Consider the following 19,969-nt stretch of genomic DNA (forward strand, 5'->3'; position numbering starts at 1 on the left):
TGCTTTGCTGTTCAAAGTGCTGTTAATATGTTGGAAACCAGATGAGAACAGCCATCTGTAAAACATGGTGGAAGCTCTGGCAGGGTCTGGGCTGCAGCGATGTCGGGCTCAAAATTCATGAAATTACAAATGGATACCCACCCTTGATCCACCATGCAGTACAATCTGGGAAGAGTCTGATTGCGATCATTTTTATTTTTCACCATGATCTCAAACAGTAAAAGCATGCTTCAGTAGAATAGAGACACAGTGCAACACTAAGGGTCGTGAGTCCCGATCATCCTGACACAACACAACCAAAGGCAGCCAGCATCCAAAGCAGAGCTTTGGATGTTTCTCATGAAGCCTGGAGAACGATTCCTGAAGATACTTGAGGAAATTACAAGAAAACGTACCTACAAGAGTTCAGGCTATGTTGACTTTCAGGCTCGGTAGAAATGCACAACATTTCCAACGATGTCTGTGAAATGAAGCCGTGACAATATAACAATATTACGTAAATAAAACAGATTCCATTTCATGATCGGCTAGTTCATTTCACATATTTTGTGTAAACTGTAACTAACCCGAGAAGAGACCACGTTTCATTTGCTTTGGTGGAATTTGTCTGGCTCCTGTCTCATCCATTTTCACTGTGGTTATGCAGCCTCAGCTGCTAATTTAAGGTGGGACTCAGTTATTTCATGACTGCATAGATGAGCACTGCTGAGGCACTTCACAGTGCTTATTAGATCCAGAGTGTCATTGCTGTCAGGACAGATAACAGATTACTTACATGTAGACAGATGTTCTTCCCGTACTGTGGTGGAAAATCTTCAGTACATTGAGCTCATTATATGTCTGAGTATAAGAAAGCCATGATGGGAAATCCTTCCCTTGGTTGTTTTTGTAATGATGAGTCACCAGTTTAAGATCTGAAAATGTTCCGTTTGTTTTGAATGAAGAAGAAGTGTTATGCCCTTGAGTCAAAAGTCAGCGGTTGGTGTGTGTGCTGATTGAGCCACATAAGCAGAGTGATAAATAAGCTCAGAGTGAGACATCATTGCCACAAGAGATCTTTGTATCCTATGTGCGGAAATGGAGCGAGGGAGCGCTCTGTTCACTAACCTATCTTTGATGTACCCTTTCGTTTATGATGTCGTGAAAAAGTGCTCCGGCAGTTATTAAATAGGGACTAGTTCATGTCCACGCTAAGAGTGCTCTACATGTTCGTCTTTTTACATAAAAACAAGAAAGTCAAGCCTTGTGTGGAAGACCTCTTCTATTTGTTCGCTAGCTGTCTAACCTCACAGGGTCACGTGTCGTGAGGGCAGCATAAGAAGAACATAACGTCTTCTCCTTTATAAAGTTCAGCTTATCAGTTTTTTTGTTTTGCAGCTCTCTTTGTTTCCTTAAATGTCTCTTTTCATCTTCATTAATCGACTAACTCTCCGCTCCTGTTTTGTCTCTGTTGCAGTCACGCCCCTCACATCCTGCAGGAATAGATGTTATGAGCCTTTTGACAACGAGAAACCTGGCTGCAGATGTGATGAAAACTGCGTCGCCGCCAACAGCTGCTGCTTTGACCACTATGACATCTGCACTGCTCCTAGTGAGACTTTGTTTGTGACTTGGCTGTAGCTCAGGTGGCAGAGCAGGTCAGCCACTAATCAGAAGGTCGGTGGTTCGATCCCAGGCTGCCTCCTGGCTGCCAAATATCCTTGGGCAAGATACTAACCCCATGTTTGCCTGCTGGTGGTGGTCAGAGGGCCCGGTGACGCCAGTGTCTGGCAGCCTCGCCTCTGTCAGGGTGGCTGTGGCTACAATGTAGCTGCCATCACCAGTGTGTGAATGTGTGAATGACTGAATGTAGTGTGAAGCGCTTTGGGGTCCTTAGGGACTAGAAAAGCACTGTACAAATGCAGGCCATTTACTTACACGTCCTTCACTGCTCACCAGCTGAACTGAGTGTACTTCTGTACTTAACTCCATGACCGTTTCCTTCAGCTGAGCAGTGGGAATGCACAAACGTGCGCTGTGGCGAGAAGAGGCTGACGCAGAGCAGGTGCCACTGTTCAGATGACTGTCTTTCTGCTGGAGACTGCTGCACCAACTACAAACACGTCTGCCACGGTGAGGCTGCAGGGACATCGCACAGGGTGCAGACACAAAAGAAATCTGTAAAAGCCAGTAACGTTTCAGGAGACCTGTTTAGCCATGAGAAACACTTGTAGATCTTACTGTGAATAAACAGAGAAGCTTGATGAGAGAAGGCGATTTCTAAAACTGGTTTATTGTTAGAATTTCCTCTTAGGGTATGAGTGGCTCCCTCAGTGTAAACCCCTCTGTATACGTGGTTCATCTTAAGGACCTCTTAACTGGAGTGGTGTAAGAGTTTGAAAGCAGGGGTATATACAGCACATTAAAGCTGACCCAGTTCTGTAGCTTTTCTTGTAAACAATTGCTTTCTAGTTTAAACCCTAACCCACAGATATTTATCTAAGGAAAACATTTAGCAGCATTTAGAGGGAATTTTCTCTCATTACATCTCTAGAACCCTACGTGCACTTATTCTGCCAGCTTATACATACAGCTTGCAGCAAAAAAGGCAAAAACAACAGACGTTAGGAAGTGTATTCAAAAGTCCCGTACCATCAGATGTCACTGGAGACATAAACATTATGGTCTCGCCGCAGGAGAGAAACAGTGGGTTGAAGATACGTGCGATGACCTGTCAACCCCCACGTGTCCCGCAGGGTAAGAATTTATACCAAATATATTATAATCCCTTTGGAAATGCAATAAACTGAAGATTGATTGAAAACTGATTGAAATGATCTTTGATGAGCAACTCCATGCATGCTTTCCAAACAGCTGTATTTGTAACATAGCCTTTCAACGATTATAATTATTCTTATTATTTTAAATGAGGCCTTGCTATTTCTTATAATCGCAGATTGCATTTAGAAAAGTAAAAGTAACTACAATCTTTGGATGATAGGGAGTATCAAGCTAACCAACACAAGCTAGCGTAGCTATAAAGGTGTGTAGACAGTTTGGCTGTGAGCAGAGTGAAATGATCTGATCTGTGGTGGACACACAAAAGTATTCCTACTCATAAATCAGCCAATTTTTGTCCAGCTTGGTATGTTTATGTCAGTATTTAATGTTTCAGAGTTTCTGCTACATTTGATGGTTGTTTTCTCTCCTCACAGCTTTAAGCAGCCGCTGCTCCTTGTGTCTTTGGATGGCCTCAGGGCAGAGTATCTGCAGACATGGAGTGCACTCATCCCTGTCCTGGATAAACTCAGTCAGTGTCAACCTTCTGTTTTTAAAGAAACATGCTTACCCTCATACATGAACAAAACCTCTTACATGTCTGTTTATTGTAAGAAACGTGTGTCTATAAATCGCCTGCCTTTAGGCTGCCTTTGGGCTGTTTGATGACAAATTGAAAGCTAACATCATCATTCATAAGAAATCAAAGCTTTAAGATGAAACATGCCCAGTTATCTTATCAAAACAGATACATATTTAAATGCTTTCACACAAAGGCAGCTTCCACTGAATTTCCTGCTTATCAAATATAAATTAGTGTGTTCAGGGTTGCATCTTATGCTTAATGAAGTTATTCAGCCTGCAGGCAGGGCAATGACTCACATGGTCATATTAAAAGGAAGTCACATGGAGGAATTAATTTGGCACCATTCCTTATTTATTCACAGGAAGGTGTGGAACGTCAGCTCCATTCATGCAGTCCGCATTTCCCACAAAGACTTTTCCCAATCACTACTCCATTGTTACGGTACAGACGCACAGCACTCACACTGCTGCATACATTAATACGTCTTTTTTACAGTAAACAAACTTGATCTTTGTGTTTGTTAGACGTAGATAACGTGCATGAACACAAAATGCAGATTTTAAATAAAGATGTTTATTATTAAAGGCCCTGAGTGGAAAAGAGTTTGTCCCCTAAACATAACTGGTTGGGCCACGCTTAGCAGCAACAACTGCAATCAAGCGTTTACGATACCTGGCAGCGACTCTTTCACAGCTGTGGAGGAAGGTTGGCTGAATTGTTGTAATTCAATTCAGCTGTGTCCCTGGTCATGTGCCCGTTTGTCTGTTCTCTGTCTTCTGTCTTCACGTCTGCCCCCAGAGTCTAAGTGTTTTCTAGCGTTTCCTGGTCTCTGTGATATTTAGTTTCAGTTCATGCCTAAGTTTTGTATTCCCTGAGCTCTGGAGTTTCAGCAATCAAAGCTGTGGTCAAAGGAGCTTGCAAAGAAAAGCGTCTGGACTTCTTTAAGTAGTTTAAACCCACTGGGTTTAAATCTGGGACTCCCCACCATTTGACCGTAGAACTGAAGAAGCTTCTCGGATGAGAGGTGAAACGTCTTCAGGCAACTTAAAGAAGTCCAGACGCTTTTCTTTACAAGCTCCTTTGACTACGATGACCTGGATGACTGAGAACCTTCACAGAAATAAAAGCTGTGTTTGAGTTTGAGTCATCTCCAATTCCTGCATTTGGGTCCTTGCCACCACCGCATTTTACTGTTGGTATTCAATTCAATTCAATTCAATTTTATTTATATAGCGCCAAATCACAACATAAGTCGCCTCAAGACGCTTCATAGATACAGAGAAAAACCCAACAATCATATGACCCCCTATGAGCAGCACTTTGGCGACAGTGGGAAGGAAAAACTCCCTTTTAACAGGAAGAAACCTCCAGCAGAACCAGGCTCAGGGAGGGGCGGGGCCATCTGCTGCGACCGGTTGGGGTGAGAGAAGGAAGACAGGATAAAGACATGCTGTGGAAGAGAGACAGAGGTTAATAACAGATATGATTCAATGCAGAGAGGTCTGTTAATACATAGTGAGAGAGAAAGGTGACTGGAAAGGAAAAACTCAATGCATCATGGGAATCCCCGGCAGCCTACGTCTATTGCAGCATAACTAAGGGCGGATTCAGGGTCAGGGTCTGATGTTCCTTTTCTAAATTGAAGGGTTCCAAAAGTTATACCTCTATCTTGTCCATCCAGAGAGCATTTTTACAAAAATCTTGGGGCAAAACTGAGACGAGCCTTTGTTCCTTTGGCTCAGCAGTGGTTTTTGTCTTAGAAGTCTGCCATGCTGCCTATTTTTGCTCAGTCTCTTTCTTATGGTGAGGTCCTCACTGACCTTAACAGAGACATTGACGGCTGTATCTCAGGTGGTAGAGCAGGCCGCTAACCAGAAGGTCAGTGGTTCGATCCCAGTCTGCATGCCAAAGCAAGATACTAACCCCATGTTGCTCTCTGATGCACCCATCGGAGTACGACTGTTAGATAGTGGTGTGGTGTGATTGGTGAATGAATTACAAGTATAAAGCACAAGAACCAGTCCATTTGCTATTTTAGTTCTTTGGATGTTGTTCTGGGGTCTTAAATGATCTGAAACATTTAAGTGTTTGGCTCCTTTTTACACACCCTGCACATTTACGTCTGCCTGAGCATGTCCACACACACCCTCCCCAGCGTTGTACTACACTGTGTTATTCCTCAATATTTCTTGTTCTGGTGTCATTTTTATGCAATATTACTCAAAAACTTTACTGGGTCAATTTCTGTGAAAGCTCGGGGGCATCAACAAAGGAAGAACCACAAAGTTCTGGATCAAATCTGGGTCATTCTTCTCGGTCAGTTGCAGATTTTGGTGACTTGGCGCTGGGAAAATAAAAACAACTTTGTGACACCTTCAACCTAATAAATGAATAAAACAGCCACAGTGATCTGTTGTGGTAATAAAGCATTCTGTACTGACTCAGAATAGTGTGTAGTTTAAGAAACATGTTCAAGTTCAAGTTGGAGTTTCTTAAGTGCCAGTTCATCACTAGAATATAGTAATAAAACTATACTCTCTCTGAAATATAGAAGCATTTATTACGATTATACTTGACATTAAGGAGAGGAAAGTTACAAGAAATAGCCTGGAGTTTTCATCTCTCAGATTCCAGATAAAGGTCACTGGGATTTCTGCACCAGCCTGCTGCTGAGGCCCTCGCGATGCAGCAAACAACTCGTGACAGTAGACAACAGAACACGGATAGTTCCTCGTGCCTGATCCATATCTCACATGATAAAACACACCCAGTTCTTGCTGAAACTCTTACAAGGAGTTCCCTTTCAAAACAAGCTCGTTCATCTTCTTAGAAATCACGTAAGGGAATCCCGACTCCCACGCACTAGAAGTTTCCTTTCAAGGTCCATACAAAGCACATACTTGTGGTATGAAGACACATGACCCAGACTTAAGGATTACTCCTCTCTGTTACGAAACAAAGAATGCTCAAGTGTCCCGCAGGATGCTTTCATACAAGATTGATATATTCAGTTAAACTGAATTATTAATTATCTCCTCACTTCCTTCCTTTTCCTCCTCCCTCAGGGTCTCTACCCAGAGTCAAATGGTCTGATTGACAATACCATGTATGACCCGGTGTTCGATGCCACCTTCTCCCTGTCCAGTCCAGAGAAAAATAACCCCGACTGGTACCTTGGACAACCTGTGAGTCTTGATTTACACACACAAACTGAGCGACCTTTGGTCAAATTACATTTAAATTACATTTAAAAATTAAACGTTAAGGGGAAGGTGACCTTTTAAAGCAAATAAGATGAGAGTGAAGATCTTACAGGTTGAGATCATTTCTGTCAGTGTAATCTAATGCAAAAATGCCAAATAAAGTTTTTGGTTTTGGATTGTTTTGTTTTGTTTTGGGCTTTTTTGCTTCTGACAGTTTCACCTAAGGAAAAGTCCCCGGGCACTTGCACATTCCTGCTCTGCATTGCTGCATGCAGCAGTTGTATAATATGGAAGAAGCTTGTATGGCTCTGTTGGTTTAAGATGGTTAACATTGTTTTGATAATAAAGATTCCACTTTGACATGCTGCTTCTGAAAATGGACACAGAGCACATTCATTTAATGTCAGTGCAGCAGCGTAGAAACATTGCATCTTGTAGAAAGAGACACTGCAAGTAACTTTAATAACAATAATATCAACTCTTATAAACGTTGTTAAAAAGAAACTTCAGAATCAGCGTTGAGCATGTTTCAGTCAAGCTCATACGTCTTCTTTGTTTTTGGAGATTTGGCACACAGCAAAGTCCCACGGACTGAAGTCTGGGACTTTCTTCTGGCCTGGATCGGATGTGAAAATCGCCGACAGTTTTCCTGACATCTACGTACCTTATGACGGGTGAGACCATCGTTTCTAGTTTAAAAAAATCACTTTAGAACTGAATGATGCATGAGAGCCTCGCATCCCCCTGGAGAGTAGTTAACAAAATCCCTGAGACACAGATATTCAAAGTTTGCTGTGTAAAAAATTCCCCGTCTACTTTTCATCCGCTACTCCAGAAACAGCAGCTGAATGTCAAACACTTTGCTGTTCCGCCTCCTCTTTAACCTCCCTCAGTGGCCTATTGTGACTCCCAATGGATCATTTCATGGACAATCGGTGTGCCACCCCATTTGACCGTGCAGTAACTTAAGTATATGAAGCCAATGCAAAATGATACCATAGTAGGTTAATGAATATAAGACTTAGGCAACTGAAAAAATACATTTAAACTGTGTAGAAATATAGTAGCAGTAACTCGTCTTACACTGTGATCCCAGCTCTCTTGCTCGCACCACATCAGAGCTAAATCATATTGCATCAGGTCCCACTGTTTGATTTAAAAGCCATGGAAAATCTGCCAATCAAAACAGCAGCACCATGCTGGTTGCACTCGGTATTTTACAGTAACTTAACAGTGAATTCATAATTAGGCTTTTATGTAATCTGATTATTTAACCCTGGGAGTTGATCTTTGAGCCAAATCACATACTGGAGTCCATGAAGCAACATCAGTAAATGTGCAGTGTGTTGGAAATATTCCGATATGTTGCACGAGCTCTTATCAAGTAACTATTGTCATAAACACTCATGCAGGATGATGTACTTTATGGTTGGCTGGGAGACTTTGGCTCCAGAGAACAGATGGCGTCAGAGCTGATTGGCCCATGCTCTAAGTTAAACATCACATGTGAAATGTTTTCCCGCTATTTTCAACACTCTGGATGACGATTGTCGCCACATTGAAGCCTTTTTTGTCACGGTGTGGGAAATGATGGTTCACACAGCAACCACCATTCCCCCATTCTCTCACATCAATCCATGATTAGAATAGAATAGCATAGAATAGAATAGAATGTCTTTTATTGTCACTATACACCTGTACAATGAGATTCAGAGCATCTTCTACTCAGTGCAGACACGTGGGAGAAGAAAAGGGGCGGGCTGCACAGTTCTGCAGTACTTTATACATATGAACAGTCCCAATCCATTATCAACGATACAAATATCAGGGGAAAAACAGTATTATTGTCACGGTTCTGGGTCATGTTGACCCAGCTTTCTGTTTTTCATGCTTTGGTGTTTTTCTAGATTATGATTTGATTTATCAGTGATACTGTTTTGATTATGATTATTATTTAGTAGGCTTTGGTCAGTGTCTAGTCTGTCTCTCTCCGTCTAGTCCGTGTCTTAGTAAAGTGTGTTTTGTTTCCTGTTTTACTTTGAAGGTTCTTGTTCCTGTCTGATGTCAGTGTTCCGGCTTTGCCCTCCCTGTCTCATTAGGTCTTATTTCTCCCAGCTGTGTCCCCCTTCTGTCTCTAATTCCTTGATGACTCAGCGTATTTAAGCCCAGTGTGTCTTTGTGTCAGCGTCACGTCGTTAACGTCTGTTCACCCTCACTTTCTGTGTGTTCATGATTTCAAGTCCTCCTGCATCTCAGTTTAGAGTTTTGTTTGCTTTTGTGAGTTTTATTTTATGTTGAAGTTTTGTTCCAGCAATAAAGCTGCATTTTCAGTTGAAAGCTTGTTTCCTAAGAGTCCTGCATTTTGGGTCCACCACTCCTGCCTGCCTGCCACACAGCCGACCATGACAATTATATGTTTACAGTGTGGGTTTTGGCAGGTAAATTAAATATTGCAGAGTGGTGATGGTAGTTTGTATAGTCTGTGTATAGATTAGGGGGTGAAACTGTGTCATCAGTGCATGTGTGGGTTCAGGGTGGTTATGGCTTTTGGAAAGAAACTGTTCTTGAGTATTTGAGTCTCTGTGCTGATGCACCTGTAGCGCAAGTTTAACAGGTCAAAACCAGTGTGGGAGCTGTCCTTGATGATGTGTGCTACTCTGCTGAGGCCAATAAATAATTTTTCAGTTACTATTGCAAACAGGTGTATTTTAACCAAGACCTCACTAAGCACATACTAAACCAAAACAGTGAGTAAAAACAAGACTTAATAAAACCAACAGACCGATGGGAGGCGAACTGCAGTATCTGACTAATGAAACCTCTTACGTGTTACTGCCACCAGCGTCAGTGCAGTCAACGCACTGATGATGCAGACGTACACGACTAGTTTCAAAAGTGCTAAAGCTCACTGGTAATGTTGTAAGCACGTTCGTGAAATTAAAATATTTGGAAACTTGGATAGTCAACTTCACAGTGATACGGGCATGTTTTTCAAAATTGTGCATCAGCCAGGGTGGCTGTTCGTTAATGGTGTTCAGCAGGAGGGACTGTTCTGTGTTTACAGTGGTGGAATATACACAGCCGTGATGATCACTACTGTTAGCTCTCTCTGTAGAAAAACATCAATATCACTATTTTTACACTGACCTTCTACTTTCTATTTGTTTTTATTCTTTTAGTACCGTGCCGTTTGAAGAAAGAGTATTCACTGTGCTGAAGTGGCTGCAGCTGCCGGCTAATAAAAGGTTGTTTGTTTGTTTTTTCAAAACAAAGACTTCACAAAAGGAAGATAAAAAAATATAAATGTGAACTATGTTTGCTTTGACTCGATTCTAAGTAAAACAACTCTTTCCCGCCAGGCCGGATTTCTTTACGCTGTATCTGGAGGAGCCGGATAAATCTGGACACAGCTACGGTCCTGTGAGTGGAGGGGTAAGGTCACTCGACTCATTTAGATAAGAAAGAGATGAAGGGAGAGCTGCTCTGCTCTTTTGGTTCAAGAAACAAAACAAAAGCTTGTTATATTGGTGACTGACGTTTGTCGTTGCTAAATATTGCGGAAGTTCTGATAAAGCCCATGGGACAATGATTAAATGAATAATTGTAACATGTTTAAGTAGCACAGAGAAAGCTGACCTATGCCGCCTTTCTGGCACTGGCTGGAAATGCGAGAGCGATGTGCAGATGTTATTCTGTTGTAGCCCCTCTGGCCCAGTGCTGAAACAAGATCCTCATGTTGAAACTACTCGTGCATTATCCACACCAGTAAAACACCCTGCAGTGAATGATCACAGATAAGTGAGCATAATAACAAAACTCTAAAGTCCACTGACGAGGCTCATAAATCTCCATAAATATTTATGACACTTCTAATTAAACAATTAAAATTGCATCTGTCAAGTCAGGCTTTTGGGAGACCTTAATGGATCGCGTATACATCCATGTGGTGACTTTTGGGAACGGGCTAGACAACTGATGACAATAGCATCAAAAATATGGATTTAGTGGATCAGTCATAGGATTTGGCCATGCAGACAAATTATGAAAGAAAAAGCATATTTTTTAGGGACTGTGTGTTGGGTCTGGAGATAACGCTCAGCAGAGTTCTCCTGAATTTCATTTCAAATAGTTGTAATCATTAGATGTGGACGTGGTTGGTTTCAATGACAAAATAAAATCAACATGCAGATTTTAAAAGGGAATCAACCAGCTTTACTGGCTGAGTGAGTGATGGGGAAATGCCTGAAAAGCACGAGACTCACATGTGAAGAAGTGATTCATGCTTTCACTCATTAACGATGAGTGAAAAAGGAACGACACAGTAGACAATTTATAGTGTTCCTCTTGGAAGGACGGCTTGAAATAGAAACAAGGAAAACACATCAATGGCCAAGATTTGAATTACGTTTTTCTAACGAAGTTCGTCATTGCTCGGTCATGGATACTTCTCTTCCACTCTCGTATTACTTTGTTTTCAGTAATTTAACCTTTTCAGGCATAGTGGTCACTACAGTTACAGCTATTCAAAGGCTGTTTCCTGTGTCAGTGTTGATGGCACACATGCACATAAACCACTACATTGGACACTGATGAGTCACTCCATACCATGCCACCCACTGGCCGGTTAATGTTACTATAGGTGTATGATGTGCTTCATTGTTATTTAACCCTGTCATGCAGGAATTATGACAACCTCAATCAGGATTTTCTCGTTTTTATTCCTATTTTCATTCCTAAAGATGAATAAAAATTCTCAGACAGGTTGTCATAATTCCTGCATGACAGGTTTAAAGTACAACAACATCATTTGCGTCATATTTATTTGAACATTTAATTTGCTTTCTCCAGATTATTACATCACTCCAGGGTGTGGATAAGATCATTGGTCAGCTCATGAATGGACTGAAGCAAATTAATCTACACCGCTGTCTCAACATCATTATTGTGGCTGACCATGGTAACAAAGCACTCAGAGTGATGTGGCTCTGAAAACACGTCTGTCACATGTGTTCAAAGAAATCAGTGTCAATAGAAATGTTTACATGTGCTCTCTTTTTACCATGCATGTAGCTTTACAACAATCCTTGGCTTGCCTCATAAATTTTATAATGATTTAAGCAAATTTTATTTTTGGGAAAGTCCAACATGGCTACAAAGACCAGAGCATTTAAAACAGTACTGGGAAGTAAGAAGGCATCGTCTTCACCTGCCTTTATCCACTTTGATCTTACTTTATCTTTGTGGAATCTCTTCACTGGAATCTTACCACTACATAGGAAATAAAAGCAAACACACGTTCCAGCAATTGGACATTGATAATGCAGTAACACTACCACCATCTAGAACGGGATCATAATGCTTCATGAGTATTCCACATAAGGAATAAAGCATTCCAAAGTTTTTGTTCCACTGAAGAAATTAAGGCTGTAATGTAACAGCTGAATGTTGCTGCAGGTATGGAGGAAACAAGCTGTGAAAGAAAGGAAACAATGAAGGAACTCGTGGGCGATACCAGCATGTATGTGGTAACTGAGGGTCCCATTGGACGCATCAGAGCCAAGAGCAAAGACGCACTGTGTAAGTAAATGCAACAACAAAGTGCTCTGCTGCTTGTCTTTGATCACACAAAGAATGAGGAGGTGGGGTGAGTCGTTGATGATAGGTTTCACCAGCTTTTTGACGTTGTGAGCAACTATATGGTTCCTAAAGCATGTGAAATCTGCGAGATTACCTAGGTCTCTTTTGTGTTTGAACCTGGTCATACTTGAATGTTCTTGGGTTGCAGCCATATCAGTACAACATCAGGGCATGGCTGTTTCAGAGACAGTAAGGCTGTAAAAAGGCTTGATGCCTGATGCATCAAGCACAAAAGGCTTGGATGTCTATCAGTTAGTTTCACCTGTCCATGGCTGACCCAACATATCTGATTTACTCTTGATAAAATGCTTGTTTTTAGTTCTTAAATTTGGAAGATTATGATGACTTGATTTTTAGTTTCTATTGAAAATGCATCACACAACATTGTAGATGTAGATGCTCTCAGAGCTTTGCTAAAAGACAGACATTGAAAAAGAGGCAACGATGCCAAAAGGATAAAGAATCATACAATATGTTTCCACTCCTGCACAGACGAGTTGTGTCTCTCTAAGACTCTGTAGTTGTGTTGGGACACAATGCTGACTGAAAAAGAACAAATCTGTCGATTACAAAGCTATTTGTGATATCTCACTAACAAACATATCGCACAGGAAAATTCCTTCAACATGCCATTTAAATTTGAATTTTAAACGAAACACGATTTAATTGCCGTGCCTTGGCTTTGAACTTTCAGCAATGACATAAATGTTTCCCTTTCAACAGGGGACTCTGCTGGACTTGTTGCTAATATGACTGTGAGTATTTTTTTTTTTAATTTCTTACCAAAATGTACCGTGAGGAAAATAATTATTGATCCCTGCTGAAATGGACTGCCTTTTTATGGTAGTTTTTTCTTGACCCACTTCTTTGTTACCTTGGTGGTATTTTTGGGTCACTGTCGTGCTGGAACACCCATCTACGATTCATCTTCGTGGTTAAGGTTTTACAGTATATGACACCATCCGTTGATAGTCATTTTATATTTCTTCCATTTCTTAAAACTTAACACCAAGTGTTGTTACCCTCTCACAAAACCTTTTCTTAATGGTCTTAGAGCCCATTCATTACATTTTTGTGCAGGCTTACAATCTCGTCCCTCACATCCTTTGACATATCTTTGGTCAAAGGATGTGAGAAACATGATGTTGGAAAGGAAGAAACTGATTCCCTGGAGAAATGTGTTGCATATAACAAGTCGAGAGTTGTATGTAGTTATTTGTAGTCAAGTTGAGAGTTGAAGTAGCTGTAAGTGATTGACACAGTTAATTAATGGAAGCCAGAATTCTGGCTGGGTTATAGGCAAGCCAATACTTATTTCACTCAATGGTGAACAAATCATGTTATAATTTTTATGTCATTTCTTTCTTGTTTTTTTTGTGGGGGGAGGGCGGGGTTTTTTGCAAAGGCACATCAGCTCCATGTTCACAGACGGAAAATGAAGCATATCAAGAAAAGAACACTGTCCCAACTGTGAAACACGGGGGAGGCTCGGTTGTGTTCTGGGGCTGCTTTGCTGCATCTGGCACAGGGTGTCTTGGATCTGTGCAGGTACAATGAAGTCTCAAGACTATCAAGGGATTTTGGAGAGAAATGTGCTGGCCAGTGTCAGAAAGCTTGGTCTCAGTCGCAGGTCTGACAATAGGAAATTGACCCAAAACACAGCTTAAAACACCCAAGAATGGCTGAGAGGGAAACACTGGACTATTTAAAAGTGGCCTTCTCTGAGCCCTCACCTCAATCCTATTGAGCATCTTTGGAAGGAGCTGAAACATGCAGTCTGGGAAAGGTGCCCTTTAAACCAGAAACAGCTGGAGCAGTTTGCACATGACTGGTCCAAAATACCTGCTGAGAGGTGCAGAAGTCTCATGTTGTGTGTACCATCATTTTTGTCCAGGCCTGTTTCATGCATTTTTTAAAAATAATTCATTTGAAGCTTGGTTGAAAAGCAATGTCTGACTTTCATTGGTTAGGATTTATAGAATTCTCATTTATTATTACTTTTGTCAGATTAAAGTTATTTCTGTGACCATTGTTAGTTTTTCTTTCATTGACCGAAGGGTACCAACAAGTTTGTCCACGTCTGTATGCAACAAAAATGTTCCAGGATTGGATCACGAATGAGTGTCTTTCATGATTTCAGTGTAAGAAGCCAGACCAAAAAATCAAGCCGTACCTGAAGGCGAACCTACCAAAGCGCCTTCACTTTGCCAACAGTCGTCGCATTGAAGATGTCAGCATCCTGGTTGACACTAAATGGCTGTTTGAGAGGTATTTATGGTGCTACAGTCTTAGACATTCTCTGTAACGGTTGTAGCCATGTGCTTTAGAGTACAGGGATTCATAATGTTAGCCAGAAACAAAGTGCTTGTTCTATGGGTTTCAGACTTTTATAGTGTGTCAAACACAGTTTCCCTCAGTTTAATTTCTTCCAGAAGGGTATAAATGCTTTTCCCCATTTAATGGGCATGAAGTCATACTCTCTAAAGGTTTCTGGTACACTCTTGTAAGGCATAATATCCTGGCACTTGAGCTAAACTCTAGTGGGGTGTAATTTTGCCCCTTTATCGCTTCATGGGACTCAGTAATCATTTAGGTCTATATTCAGAAACTTATATGATTGATTACAACTGGCAAACTCTTCTTTCCTCATAGGGATCCAGGCTCTCTCACATTCTGCTCTGGTGGTAACCACGGCTATGACAATGACTTTGAGAGCATGCATGTAAGCTATTACTCTGTTCTGTGTTTCTAAATTGGAAAAACATTTTCCCAGTAACAACACTCACTTTCTTAATCTCTATTGTAGGCCATGTTTATCAGTTACGGCCCCAAGTTTCAGAAGGAAAAAGAGATTGAGCCTTTCTCCAATACTGAACTTTACAATCTAATGTGTGGTGAGTATTTTCCCCTCCGCAAATCATCACCACTGTACACCACTCGACCGTATCCACTCAAAATCTGCTGAACATAAGACACTCATAACAACTGCATATAAATAATAATAAAAATAAATAAATTAGAGCAATCTGGGCTCCAGCAAAACCCTGAATAGTTGAAAAGAGTTTCAGCTGATTTCACAAAGAGTAAAATCAGCTGAAATTTGTAGACAAACCATTTTTGTACACAGAACGTTTAGTGCTGTTGCAGTGCCACAAAATGTTATAGGACTCTCTATATAATAATATGAGATATAATGATCTATATAATAGTGGCTGGTCTACTGTTCTGTCACTGGGACAAAAACCGCATCGTTCTTCCTGAAGTTCAGCTAATGGATGACTCTCCTTTCCAGCACCCTGGGATAGACTTTCTCGGGGAGGCAAAGGAGTGTGATCCCCCTGTAGTTGGAGCACACTATCAGAGCCTACATGAGCATTGAGTCTCCCAGGAGGAGGACAGGGTCCCCCAGGTGGGGCGCCATCAAGCTCACCACCCAGGGACTCCAAGAATGCGGGGTACTCTAAATTGTCATTCAGCTCATAAGCATATACGACAGTCATCCCCCCTCCTGAATGTGCAGGGAACAAAAGATCATGCAGACTGGGACCTTGTTCAGCTTGCTGTTATTCATTCCTGCATTTTGAACTACAGTACATCTTATAAGAATGTGAAGTTTATGCTTCCAAAATCCAGGGCTATGAATTCTTAAATTTAGCTGATTTAGCACAGTTAACACACAGTATTATGGTTTTTGCGTATTAGTTTCTTTGGTGATTTTTTTTTTTTTTTGTTACTGTAAGAAAATCGTATCTTTAATCCTATAATTAAAGATATAAGTAAAGATAATGATTATGGTAATTCAACAGGAATTTGAATGACAACACGTCTGCTGCTCTGGTAATATTCAAAGTCTCCCGTATGGAATCTTTAAAAGCATCAATCAAGTGAAGAGTTATTAATTAGTGCCAGTTAACATCCAGTAGCACAACAGCCAATTGTTGATGCTTGTAATTTAACGGTTACACAGCAGACACTGATCCTTTGGCCGCAGGCATATTGGCTTCTGAGAGACAGGATAATAAGTCTGTTTGGATGTTAGGTTAGGTTTAACCCTTTAAAACTATTAGGGTTAGGAAAAGATTGTGGTTTGGGTTAAACCACAGCGCCTCACAACACCATTGATTAAGCAATGCATGTGGGAATAAAACATGTGGCCTTGTCTGTAAATATGACGTGAGAGCAGCTTTGTTGAGATTTGAATATTTGTTGCCCTGACAAGGGGAACAGACTGACTAATTGCACACATCAGGTACTCAACAAACATCAGGGGCACAAAAATAAATTCATGTTTGTTTAATGCAGATGTCCTCGAGGTTTCTCCTTCCAGCAATAATGGAACTCACGGCAGCATGAATCACGTATTGCAGCAGCCCTACTACACACCAGTGCACCCCGCTGAACAAAGTGAGCCCGCTCAGTGTCCACTGGTCAGCCTAAACCCTGAAGACAACCTGGGATGCTCCTGTGGTGAGGTGGTGGGTACATCACTGTCACTCAAAAGCATATATATAAAATGATATGATCATTATTATTCTGTGGGAATTAAGTCTGTGGAAAGCATCCTAACATTTTCAAAAATATGACAAGAAATACAGACTGCAGCTCAAGACTGGATGAAAGCAAACTTCCATGGTAACAGTCAAAGCAATAATAGTTCACAGAGCAGCTGTCTGCTTTTTTAGCAATGCACTTTCATGCAGTTGGGGAACACAAGAAAAAGCATCCAGACTTCTGGAGAAACGTTCTGAATGGGTTCTCACCTTTGGTGGATATAAAGGCATTATCCTGTTGTAGAAGCCACCAGCCTTTTTAGGGCTACTGTGATGCATCTACAATTTCCTTGTATTTCAAATCTGTTATTCACAAATTATTAGAGTCAAACTTGCTGCACCACAGCCCCTAAAGCATGATATATGGCCAACTTTTAGAAATACTTTTATCTGAATGGAAATCTGTTTTTCTATTTTGCCTACCACTGAATCCTGTCCGAGGTCTAGATTACTGCCAGCAGTCTACAAGTCTTGTTTCTGAGATGCTATGAAGTTACCATGAATTCAATCTTTGATGTGTTGTTGTGGTTTTGGTGGAAGTGATTTATTCTTTTAAAAAACCTCAATCTGTTTTCTATGACCAATATCCAACTAGTCACCAGTGTACTTGATTTGGTCTGCATGGTTTGTTGAAAATAGTGAAAGCTCCCACAACCAAACCTTGAATCACTGAAAGTAAAATTCTGTTTCTGTCATGAATCGCTGTGCGGCAGGCAGGAGAAGGACCCAGGATGCAGACTCACAGACACGGGGATAAACTTAAAGAACACAGCTTTAATGCTGGCACGGCAGAATACAGGAAATACAGAACTAACTGGGAAAAAGTAAACTAACATTCGCAGGAAGGCACAGGAAGATCCACACAACATGAGGGACGACGTCACGCTGAACAGAGGGAGACGCAGACAGAAACACACAGAGGGTTAACGAGGAAAGTGGGAACACATGGGGAACACAGGTGACACTGATAATCATAACGAGACAGGGCGGGGTGAACTGAACATGACATGTACGGGCGTGAGAGTCACAAAGTAAACAGGAAGTGCACAGAGGTTCAGACAGGAGGAGAGAGAGCACGGGGAAAACACAGACATAACGGGCTGGGAAAACATGAAACAACCACAAAGGGAAACGAGGGCTCATAAATACATAGAGGGCGCACAGGGGGAAGAGAGAGCACGGGGAGAACTTAGACATAATGGGCAGGGGAAACATGGAATAAAACATAAGGAGAGACGAGGGCTCACAGATACACAGAGGGGCACACAGGGGGTAAAAGCCATGAAGGGAAAACACTTAGGGAACAACACAACAGGGCAACTCAGAAAACATGGCCTAAGCAAGGAACAAAATACAAACATACAAGAAAACTAAGAACACTGGGCCAACATGGCCCAGGACCATGACAGTTTCACTTCCTCTGAGGTGCAAATGCCAAATCATCCACCAAGTTAGTTGGTGAGATTCAAATAACCGTCTGCTGTGACTAAAGGGAGGATTTCTGGATCAGCGCTCAAACTAGAAGTCTTGCTGGACTCTCTCACCAGCTGAAACCTCAATGCTGCTGACTAAGCATCTGCAGCGCATATTTAAAAATAATAGCTTACCACAACTAAAAGCTGCTACTGTTTTGAAAGAGGTATGACAAATGTTTGGAAAAAGTAAGAAATGGAAGCTCAGCAGTCATATGGTGGAAAAATCTTCGGGTTTTACAAGAAACCAGCAATAACAACATAGTCGTGCTCTTCAAGTTTGGGTGGCAAGGCAGCTCTAGTCACAGAGTAAAGATGTGTTTTCAGACAGGATTTAAAAATGTCAAGTGTTGGAGAGATCCTGCTTTGAAGAGGCAGACTGCTCCAAAGTTTAGCAAAAGGTCCGTTCTCCTCTGTTTCAGTCTGCTTCTCGGAACAACCACAAGCAATTAATCAGCTGACCTGGGCGTTGTACTTGGAGTATTTTTTGTTAAAAGATCAGAGAAGTACGAAGGAGCTGATCCATTTAAAGACTTATGTGGCTGTCACGAGTCGGGCTGCAGCATTCTGAACAAGCTGAAGACGAAAGATCGGAGCCTGGCTTATCAACAGATCGACACGTCCATCACAAAGATATTAACCATGTCTAAGGGCTGCGATTTGTAACTGCCAGCGGCTCAGTGTACTGATATTCGCGGTAGCTGTAGCTCAGATGGTAGAGCAGGTCACCAACTGGAAGGCTGGTACTCTGAGCCCAGTCTGCAAATATCCTTAGATATTAGAAACACTTAGAAACAGGGTAGAAAAAAAGTGCTCGTGCGAATGTACAAATTGTGTAAAGTGCTTTGAGTGGTCAGAGCAGGAACACATTATATAAGAACCAATCCCTTTACCACTACTATCTTTGAATCTTTGTTTCACCTTCCAATCATGTCAAAGTAGAAAAAAGTGTAGCAGCATTACAGGTTAGACTAAAGGAAAATGTTGTCTTCCCTCAGGATGAAACTGATATCAACAAACGACTGAATCTGAGTGCAGAGGAGGGTGAGACATTTCTACTCGCTCCCGACTCCACGATTCTCTTCTCTACTACGATCTTTTTTTTCTGGATTTTTGATTTACATGACAATTTTCTTCAAAGGGAGATCTGATCAAACTAATCACATTGGCATGTTTTACTTGCATGCCTCCACATTTTCTGCCTTGTTAAATTCCCCTGCATCTCAATGCTGCCTGTGAAGGTTCTCGGTCACCCGGGTCATCATAGTCTAAGGAGCTTGGTAAGAAAAGCTCCTGGACTGGGTGTTTCTTGAAAATGTAAAGGGCTTAAAGAAGTCCAGGAGCTTTTCTTACCAAGCTCTTTAATTTAAATTCTGATTTGACCCCTAACTGACTGGAAAAGCATAAAAACACAGTCTTAATGAAAATGCTCTTACTGGTGCAGACATCATGAAGACAATTATTCTTCATTTCTTTTTCAGCATCCGCTGCAGAAAAGAAGCACGCGCTTTTTGGTCGACCCCGGATGCTGCAACCTGACCAAAGTTATTGCATCCTCTACCAGGAGGGATTCATCAGCGCCTATAGCCACAAAGCCCTGATGCCCCTGTGGAGCTCTTTCACCATTGACAAGCCTGTAAGTCCATTGACTGGTGATAAGATGTAATGTTTTGGGTTGTTTTTTGGGGAGGAGGGTAGTTATCTGATTACAAGTTTAGGCTTCAGATTGATATAAAAGTTCAATGTGAAGACACATAGATAATC

The 19,969-nt window shown here is 41.4% G+C and overlaps 1 protein-coding gene across 1 annotated transcript in view; it reads left to right on the forward strand.

The window, feature by feature from the left end:
• LOC146643075 (venom phosphodiesterase CdcPDE) overlaps positions 1–19,969 on the forward strand; it is a 48,591-nt gene that overhangs the window by 8,407 nt on the left and 20,215 nt on the right. The window contains exons 3-20 of the mRNA XM_085395925.1: positions 1,457–1,591; positions 1,987–2,112; positions 2,676–2,736; positions 3,195–3,289; positions 3,705–3,784; positions 6,409–6,528; positions 7,111–7,220; positions 9,726–9,791; positions 9,906–9,978; positions 11,395–11,503; positions 12,001–12,123; positions 12,907–12,938; positions 14,324–14,451; positions 14,836–14,905; positions 14,990–15,077; positions 16,486–16,658; positions 19,204–19,249; positions 19,687–19,841. Coding sequence (XP_085252051.1) covers positions 1,457–1,591; positions 1,987–2,112; positions 2,676–2,736; positions 3,195–3,289; positions 3,705–3,784; positions 6,409–6,528; positions 7,111–7,220; positions 9,726–9,791; positions 9,906–9,978; positions 11,395–11,503; positions 12,001–12,123; positions 12,907–12,938; positions 14,324–14,451; positions 14,836–14,905; positions 14,990–15,077; positions 16,486–16,658; positions 19,204–19,249; positions 19,687–19,841 — 1,790 coding nt within the window. The remainder of the gene's footprint in view (positions 1–1,456; positions 1,592–1,986; positions 2,113–2,675; positions 2,737–3,194; positions 3,290–3,704; positions 3,785–6,408; positions 6,529–7,110; positions 7,221–9,725; positions 9,792–9,905; positions 9,979–11,394; positions 11,504–12,000; positions 12,124–12,906; positions 12,939–14,323; positions 14,452–14,835; positions 14,906–14,989; positions 15,078–16,485; positions 16,659–19,203; positions 19,250–19,686; positions 19,842–19,969) is intronic.

The sequence above is a fragment of the Rhamphochromis longiceps genome, linkage group LG22 (assembly GCF_057381845.1).
Source record: "Rhamphochromis longiceps isolate RC_006_pf linkage group LG22, R_longiceps_female_GT1.1, whole genome shotgun sequence".
NCBI classification, from domain to species: domain Eukaryota; kingdom Metazoa; phylum Chordata; class Actinopteri; order Cichliformes; family Cichlidae; genus Rhamphochromis; species Rhamphochromis longiceps.